We start from the raw sequence: 9,195 nt of genomic DNA on the forward strand, positions 1-9,195 counted from the left end.
GGAGGCATTCTGCGCGCGCGTGTGTGTCTGTGCTGGCTTCGGTAGCGACGGTGGCGACGCGCTCCCCTGGTGCGAGCGCTCTACTTTTCGACGCGGGTGGGAGGGGGGACGGGGAGGAGCGGCGGGAGGGCGCGCGGCGCGTTTTCGTAGCTGGATGCGCGCGAAAGTTGCGGCGGCAACGGGCGCGAGCGAGGTGCGCGCTGACAAAAACGTCAAGCCGTTAAATAAATGCAAGGCGGGGGCGCGACGGTTTAGTGCAGCGCGGACGCGCCGCCTGCCGGGCGTGCGCGGAGGGGCGCGACGGGCGACCGCGCGGCGCGTGCGCGCGGGGAGTCATGTTTGCCCGGTGAACGGTGTGGCGCGTGGTGTCGGGCTGCGCGCGACGTGGGCGCGCACGCGGTGGAGGGCATCGTGCAGCCGGCGGTGGTGCGGTGCGGGAGGCGGTGATGGGGCGATGTGACGTCACTGCGCGCCCGTGGCCGTCGCACTTGGCGGCAAGCATCAATGGTAATGCTTTCCTAAATGTAGCATTACCTTGCCTTGCCTTACCTTGCTCAGAGCTCTCGCATCGTTCCTCGCAAGGAGCATTCGGCCTGGTGCTTGCTTGCATCGTGCTGCGCCTTGGTCATCATGGGGTCAGTGGTCTTCGATTGTTGCAGTATTGCAGAATTTTGAAAAAATCATTGCAGAATTCTGCTTGCGTAAACCCACTACTGTAGTAGTATCTCGAAACGTGTCCAGGGTGTCCACATACACGTCCCACACGTGTTCAAACACACCACATGTCAGACCAATACTGTAAAGTGTACAGTATCGCAACTCTCATTACAGCTCCGCGAGTCGACTACACGTGTACAGAGCTTTCTCTATACAGTAATTTAGCCATTTGCTGGAAATGCAGTCCGTCGAGGGCATGAGTCCTGTCTGGACGATTCGGCACACGTGTACATTGCAGATGCGCACGCTCCTTACATTACATGTCTCTTTCTTGATTGGATGGTTTCGGCAGCAACGCTCCGTCCTCGTCGCTTCATTGGCTCATGCCCATGTTTCCCTGCTGGACAAATGACACCGCCCAAACAGCCCACCCCCCCAGATCCCCCCCCCCCCCGCCCGCCGTTCTATCCCGCTCCTTGGCGAAATCCGTGACATACAGGCGATCGTCGTCGCCCGCCTACCCGAGCAGCGGAAGACGAAACCCTCTTCGTCCCTTGGTCCCCCGACGTCTAAAGCCGTTCTCCCCGCCCCTGATCGCCCCCAACGCACCATGCATCCTTCCCCACGCCTCCTCCCACTCGCCCTCGTCCTCTTCTCCCTCTCCCTCCACCTGCACCCGTGCTCGGCCGCCTCCAAAAAGGCCCTCGACTCGCGCGGCCTTCCGTCCGACGTGCCCTACATCCAGTGCCAGGTTTGCCCGCACGTGGCCCGCTCTGCCGTTCGCGCGGTCAACGACTTGCCCGCCGACCGCCACCTGGACACCGTCAAGGTCCTGGACCTGGTCGAGACGCTGTGCGACCCGGCCCAGAAGCCCGCCCGCTGGATGAAGAAGATCGACCTCGTCGAAGCTGGCCCCGTCCTCCGCGTCGCCGAGCAGGAGGGACAGCAAGCTTGCAAGCGCGAGTGCCATACCGTCGCTATCGCGTGTCGTCGCGCCCTCGATTCTGTCGAGACTGAGTTCGCAGAGAGGTTGTATGCGCTTAGGAAGGCAGCCGAGCTCAAGGACGCGGATGTCGAAGACTGGTTGTGCGCCCCGAAAGGGGGCGTGTCTGATGCGTGTAGGAATGACCCCCCGCCAGTGCCGGCCGGTAGGGAACCGGGGCCCGCGTTTGAGCCGAAGAGTGAGAAGGACGTGAAAATGGAAAACTTGTTGGAGGAGATCCGCGCTGCCAATCCGGGTAACAATATGGGGCTTAATATGATGCAGCCGGGGCAAGATGGAATGGGGATGGACGACGATGAAGGTGACGATGACGATGATAAGGATGACGAGGACGATGAGGACGAGGGGGATGCCGAAGAGCTAGGTGGAGCAGAGGAGAACGGCACCGGCAGCGCTGATGGCGCAAACGACGCTTCTTTGAGTTTTGAGGACGTGGGTGAGGTGTCTAATGCGCAAACAGCTGGCGCTAACGTCGGTGGCGAGTCGACCAATGACGAGTTGTAGTAGGCGTTGCGCAACTGCGTGATTTCTGCTCTGCCAACCATACATCAACGGTTTTTTACGTCTACCGCACTACTAAATTATCATTGACGTTTTAACGGGACAAAAAAGAGTTTTGATGGCTTCTAAAAACCATCCGCCACATCATCCATTTGCTGCATGAAGTTGTCAGCTGCCGGGGAGATCTGATTGTTGGCCGCGACATCATAAAGCGTCATTATTATAGTCTCGGACGTAGATTTCGCCCTTGACTCTCGCTACTGGGCGAATATATCGCAAAACATGCTTCTCACCGTAATTGGGCGCTTGAGCTTTGTCCACTTTCGACTGTTACTCAATTTTATAAACGAGGGAAACATATTAACCTCACCCCGCTTTGAGTCGTCCATTTCCGATATTCAGTGATTTCTAAACTGTCTCAAGCCTATGTCGATATGCGACTGGATGTAATTTTTTCATGAGAACAGAGAGGAGAAAAGAACAGCAAAAACAAAAACAAAATCTAAATATTCTACAGTCGCTCGCTATCCCTAAAGTTAATTGGCATTCGCGATGTCATCCTTCGGAAAACAAGAATAAGACAGGCACCGTAGTTAGTCACGATTCCCAGAAATCATCCCTCCCATTAAAGGAGCATTGTTCTGATCACACTTGTCGAGATATGCAATTGGGAAAGGAGGACGGCCCTCCTTTCAGACACCACGCGGTTTAACGATGGATCTGAATCCTTCACACAGCCTTTTGGCAACAGTTTTGACACTGCGCTGCATGTGCATCGACAAAGGGGGAGCCATGTCGCTCTCTGGTCCGGACAGACGTGGTGACACTTAAACGCCAAAGTCCTGCCCAGCCAACTTCGCCTTCACATTCCCTATCCTCTCCGCTGCTTCTGTGAAAGAGCTCCAATTGGATCCGTACAACTCCCGGCATTTTGACAACGCATACAGATCGGCTAGAGCGTATTTCACACATTCGCCGTCCCGGTCGTCGCATGATCTCTTGAAGGACAAGATGCGGTCCGGATAATGGTCCTCGAGTTGGCCAATAACCTCGTAGGTGTCAGTGGCAACGAAAAACTTAACGTCGGGCTTTTCCTTGATGATCAAATTGATTTGCCTAATGAAATTCTGCACACCGCTCTTCCGCCGCCACATATCCATCGTCTGTGTCGCCTCGTCCCCATATTCCTTGACAAAGTCGACGTTCTTGATATCCTTTTCCAGCGTCCTGTTCCTGACGTGAAGTCCAATGACGCGGTCGGTCCCAAGACCCTGGCCTTCGATATCGGCAATCATGGTCTTGACCTCAGGGATGGGCTCCAACGACCTCAGCATGTCGTTATCCTTTTCCCAGTTGGTCAAATCCGTGTTGTCGGCTTCCATAATGTACGCTCCCTTGTAGTACATGTGTTTGTTGGGGATATCAAAAATCTTCTCCCCCTTCACAGCCCCGCTGCCTTCCATCTCCATGTAATTATGAAACTTGAATTGGGACCACACGGAATCCCATTTTTCAACATCTGCAAACGGCCATTGTACTGGCATCTTCTCTAACACGACAAGCGGAGTCTTGAACATATCAAAGAATTTGGCTTCAATATGGCTATCTGGTTCCCAAACCACGACCAACTCGCGATTTGCTTCCTTGGCAAAAGACATGCAGCTTCCTAGCGCGCGGAGGCGGTTTCCGAGACCATGCATGCAATGGCATATCAGTATCCTGGGCGTCGGGAGAGTGTCAACGTTGACAATCTCCGAAGTACGTCCGGCACGGTCGAGTTCGGCGCGCTTTGCCCTCTCGCGGTTCTCAGTTCTCTGCATGAGACGCTTGAGCAGCGTTTCTTTCTCTTTGATAGCGAGGTTTGCAATAATATCCCATGGCACGGCATAGCTGTCATGAAGGCGTCGGCCAAGGGCTTCAGCCCAAGCCTCCTCGTAACGTTCGGTAGAGACCAGGTCTCGCAGTGCCTTTGGCTTTTCCTCTGCCTCAATAACAATGCTGTTTGCAGACACAGACCCCTCCTTGGCTCTGTAGGACGTGGCGGATTTCGACTCTTTAGTCCATGGCTGCAACTTTGACAAGAGGAGGGAGTTCAAATCGATTTCCACGGTTGCAAATTTGACGCCCGACTGGGCACGGTCGGAATCGTCGTGCTTAACATGGGAAACATGGTCGTAGGAAATATTCATCTTCTTCAAGCCGGCCTTGTCCAACCTGTTGTAGAGGTCCTCGTCATCCCAGCCATAGGTCTGAATGCGTTCGTCATAGCCGCCAATATCCACAAAGTCTTTTCTGCGAATAAAGACGGCACCGTTGAGATGGACCTCGTTCTCGTTGCGGGCCAAGTTGTAGTTGCCCGCATAGAAATGCTTGCCGGTGGTGGCAGTGTCACCGACAGCCGAGCTCTGCGCGTGCTCCATAAGCTTGCTGTGGGCATCGACAAAATCCTCACCAACCTGGTAATCACAATCAGTGCGGATAATATGCGAGTACGTGGCGGCCTTAACGGCAAGATTGTATGCACGAGAGAGTACCCAAGACGTCTCGCCATTGACGCGGATGACCTTGACGCGTTCGCCTTCGGGCAGGCTGCGAATGACCGGTTCCAGCGGCGGCTCTGAGCTCCAGTCAACGAGAATGATCTCATTGACATCCTTGACATTGAGCCAGGCCGGGGCAGTCTTCTTGACGGTATCGTGGCGTCCCATGCAGACGGCGACGAGGGTGACACCCTTCTTTACTTTTGCTTCGGGCACAGAAATGCGGATTGCGTGATCACTCATACTGGGGTGATGGTCAGCTGCGTCTGAGGATCCGAGGGTCTTGGAAGCGAAAGCGTTAAGCATGGCGACGCCCGAGCCGACGCCGATAGAGTTGGCGAGAGCACGAGCGGCGGAGGACTCGCCATTCGGGGCGGCGGGGGTATTTTCTGCGGGGGCGGCGGGCGAGGAGTTGTGATTGGTGAGGATGACAAACAGGGCGGCGAGCACAAACAGGACCTGCAGAAAGGCGGTGCGCGGAATCTGGAGAAAAAAAGGGGAGGAATGCGGGTTGCGGCGGCCCTTGGCCGAGTAGAAGAGACCCGAAGAGTTCTGAAATTCGGGCAGGCGCTTGATGGGGCGGCGCAGAGCGGCACCAGACGCGCCGTCGTCGTAAAACCGGCAGACCTGAGCGCGGGCCATTGCACTGGTGCGAGTGTCTGCAGAGGCGGGCGGCGGTGGGTGGGGGTCGCGTGGACGAGAGACGGCGAGAAGCTAGGGTAGCGTGAGTGCGGGGGTGGGGGTGGGTGTGCGGATGGGATGAGGTAGTCGGTTTCGGTTGGAGATGGGAAAAAAAAAACGGAGGGAGCGGGAGCGAGGGTGCGAGAATAAGTTGAAGCAGGAGGGTCAGAAGGGAGAGAGCTTGCAGGGTTGCCGTAGGAAGAGGACAGGGAAGGGGGGGAGGGATGGAGGCGGGGAGTGGAGAGGGGGTGATGTGGATATGTGTTTTGAGTCGGGAATGCGAGGAATCGGGGGACAGGGGGAGGTGGCGAGCTGGGACGAGAGGGGGCAGGAGGGTAAGTTTCGGAACGGTTTGTGACGGATACACACACGGGAGACTTCAACGCAAGACTGTGCAAGCGGGGGTCCCAAAATAGGGCTTGCAAGGCCGGCGTGCATCCACCGCTTGGGCGAGTTTAGGGGGGGGGGGTGGGGTGAAAAAGCACGCCCCCGACAACGGGGCATGCGGGCCGCCCATCCACCGGCGGGCCCATGCTTTTATTCGTTGCCGCCTATTCCCCACTGTATGTCCCTTTTTCTGCACCCTGCACTGTCAGCACAGCTGCTTTCTCCATCTGTCTCCGCCCGCGTCGCCGCTTTCGTCGCCCCGTCTCCCCGCCGCGATTCCCATCACTGCTGAGCGCGTCGAAGCGTGCCCCCCGCGCAAGGCCCGGCGCCCTTCGTGCCCCGCAGCCCCACCCCTTCCTCCCCGTCCGCGCCCGCTTTGCAACGTCCTCTTCGGCACGCCTCGCCGCCCCGTCTTCCGCCTCCGCCGGGGGCACGCACATGGTCGGTCGATAGTCTACTATCCCCTCACTTGCACTTACCGTAGCCCGTTCAAGGGAGCGCATTGTACTATACCAACGGTACTGTATATTTGGGGCCGCACGGCAAGCTACTGACGTGGTTCTCCACCCCGCGACATAACTTGCTCTCTAAATGGGGCGATCGCGGTCAGTAGCAACGCCACGCGAAGCTTGCGTACCGCGGGCTTGCCCCCCTTCGTGATTACGATATTCGCGCTCGGCGCCGGCTGCACGGCCTCCACACAGGCCGCTACTGAGGCACCTGGACTGTAAACTGCGGACGAGCGGCGCGGTACGAAAGGAATGAGCAAATGCGACTCACTCACTGCACTCCGTTGTCGGCGTGGCGAAATGCATCCTTTCATTGATTGACAGTGCCTCCCTTGCGTCCTTCCGTCCTTCCTTCCGCTTATCCTTTCCGTGCCCCGCCGCCTTCCGTGCCTGCCCCCATGACGATGCTGTACCCACTCGTCCCGTCCCGCACACACGTCCCGCGCATACGCCTCCGCACTCCATTTGTGGAAACACTCCAACACGTTGCGCCATCCCCCGTCCCACCCACTTCTAAATTTATCGGTACAGTACTGTAAGAGAGAATTTTGGCCCCCACCCCCCCCCCCCCCCCGCCCGCGACACCCGCCGCCGCCGGCACGCGTGCCCAAATTGCAATCTCTCCGCCCTCAATATTCCCCGACAACAGCGCGGTGTGAGTGCCAGCTTGGTCCATAACAGCGTGTAGAGCACCCTCGACAGCGGACCAAATGTTTCGTTTGGTGCAATGCACTTCCCCACTGTCTTCCTTCACCACCCACATCGAGAATTTCGGCGGCCTGCACCCTGTCGCGAGCCGCTCGACCTCAGCTGTCGTGCCAAACAGCTACTCATGATGCTGTTGTTGCTGCGCAGTATACTGTACAAGTACCCTTTTACGATAAAGAGCTTGTCCTTGTTGCGAAAGCGAAAGATCTTGCAGTGACGAGTGACTAGTACTGTACACCTTACGCTTCGAGCATCTCCCCCGACTCCCATTGCCCGACACCGCCGCTTCCATCGCTTCCTTCGCTTCGTTTTTCCTCACACGTTCCCCCGTGCCAAATCACGTTGCAAAACATCACTGTGCTGCGCGCTTGCTGATCCATACAATCCCATCTATCATACCGCACCGTAGACAAACCTCGCCCGTGCGGCCGCCGTAGCGGACCCGGACCCGTAGACCCCCTTCCAGACACCTCACCTCACCTCTCGCTACTGTACTTTGCTTGGAGTGGACTAGGCTGGGTCGCGATCGCACGACCTCACCACTGCGCGCGTCTGCCAATGTCAGGAGCTTCCGCTGCAGTACTGTACTGAACAAGTACTGCAGCTCTAATTTGCCCACGCAGCCTACACGGTGCACTCGTGGTTAAGCGGGCAGCGTGATATTGTGCAGTGTCTATTATAGGGTGGCGCCCGCTGTCCTCATCGAATTGCCAGCCGCGTTGTATTCAACTGAACGCGCAAAACTGCACATTAAGGATCGCAGCGACGCCAGTCGAGCCAAAGTCTGGCCTTCGTCGAAGACACTCGCGAGCGCGACTGCACACGTTTGTTGCGTAGTGCTTGTGGACGGGGAGGTTACGGAGAGGGGTGGTTTTACGCACCGCCTACGACCCCCGCTTTACTTACAACAAAGCTAAGACCCTCTGGAAAGGGAGCGGCCACCGTTGTGCATGCGCCATACGAGACGCTACTGTACAGTACTACGGGTACGAGGACTTTGCGTCCACACAGCCGCGTCCAGCACAGCCGCGTCCAGCGGCGCGCAATGCAATTGTGATGCAATATCTCAACGACTTCGCAACGACGCGTACAGTAAGGCGACGGCGGGCGGTCGGGACCCTGTTTGGCGTCCTGCCCGCCCATGCGCAAACGAGCCCCGCGCGCACGACCCCCCACGCACGGCGCGGCACACGCCCGCGGCGCACTCGACGCGGTGACCTGGAAGCGCAGGCGCGGCCCAATCGGGCGCCGCACGCGCGCGTGCGCTCCCCAGACATGCCTTGCTGACATCCGCATCAACGTGCTCTCGACACCCGCCGCGCACAGCACCGCCACCGATAATTGATGCCAAGCAACCAATCGCACGCCGTCTATTTCCCACCGTTTCTTCATTGGCCCCCACCGCCTTGCTTCTCCCGCCCGCCCGCGTGCCTCCAAGTGTTCGCACCCCGCGCGCGTGCCTTTTTCCCCTGCTTTCATGGCATCCCGCTAGCCTTGCTTGCCACGCACTCTTTCCAAATTCAACCTCGCCACACCAACCCCCCCCGCTCCCCCCCACACGCACACACGCGGCATGCCTTTTCTCCGCTTACACTTTACAAAATTCACTCGTCGTCCCACACCACACCTTACACCTAAGCAGAACAGTGCTTTGTCCTCCACTCCCCAATCGCATCATTGAGCAACACGTATTGCCCAACCTCGCACCATGCCGTAGACGCCAATACATTTGTCGCATATGTCCGTACACCTTGTCCTCATCCGCGTCCACGTGTACTACGTGTGTCCGCACCTGCTCCACCTCCTTTTCACCACGCTAGTCCACACCCTCCCTCCGTTCGTTAAAACTTGTCCTGTACGGTATCCACATTTCCCTTCAACCAGATCCACAACCAGATCCACATTTCCTCTCACGGTAATCTGGATCCCATTTCCTGGTTCAACCAAGCTCGTACTGCACCCTTTGTACAGCACCGTTGGTACTGTACTGTGCTCCGCAACAAACATCTCCCTTGTCCCGTCAACCCCTTCCCCCCCCCCTCCCTTTCCCTCTCGCCCCAATACAGTGGTCCCCCCGCCCACCGAACACCCGGCCCAATGTCTCCGGCCTTCCTACCCCCCCCTCTCCCTCTCCCTCTCCCTCTCCCTCTCCCTCTCCAAAGGCCTCTCCCTCTCCCTCTCCCACCCCACACCGCCCCCCAAAGGGGCA

General features: G+C 57.7%; 2 protein-coding genes; one reads left to right on the top strand and one right to left on the bottom strand.

The window, feature by feature from the left end:
• Positions 1–1,945: 1,945 nt before the first annotated feature.
• On the top strand, positions 1,946–2,271 carry CHC_T00004680001 (hypothetical protein). XM_005716115.1 is given in 2 exon segments: positions 1,946–2,164; positions 2,165–2,271. The coding sequence occupies 1 exon segment, from the start codon at positions 1,946–1,948 to the stop codon at positions 2,162–2,164; it is 219 nt and encodes a 72-aa protein (XP_005716172.1). The 3' UTR covers positions 2,165–2,271.
• A 319-nt stretch (positions 2,272–2,590) lies between these two features.
• CHC_T00004681001 (hypothetical protein) lies at positions 2,591–5,343 on the bottom strand. XM_005716116.1 is given in 2 exon segments: positions 2,591–2,988; positions 2,989–5,343. 1 exon segment carries the CDS (start codon positions 5,341–5,343, stop codon positions 2,989–2,991), a length of 2,355 nt encoding a protein of 784 aa, XP_005716173.1. The 3' UTR covers positions 2,591–2,988.
• Positions 5,344–9,195: the final 3,852 nt, after the last annotated feature.

This window comes from Chondrus crispus, genomic scaffold (genome assembly GCF_000350225.1).
Source record: "Chondrus crispus Stackhouse genomic scaffold, scaffold_240, whole genome shotgun sequence".
NCBI classification, from domain to species: domain Eukaryota; phylum Rhodophyta; class Florideophyceae; order Gigartinales; family Gigartinaceae; genus Chondrus; species Chondrus crispus.

What these genes read in the sequence shown, in the direction of transcription:
- CHC_T00004681001 (XM_005716116.1), bottom strand. Translation starts at nt 5,343, where the DNA reads ATGGCCCGCGCTCAGGTCTGCCGGTTTTACGACGACGGCGCGTCTGGT.
- CHC_T00004680001 (XM_005716115.1), top strand. Translation starts at nt 1,946, where the DNA reads ATGGACGACGATGAAGGTGACGATGACGATGATAAGGATGACGAGGAC.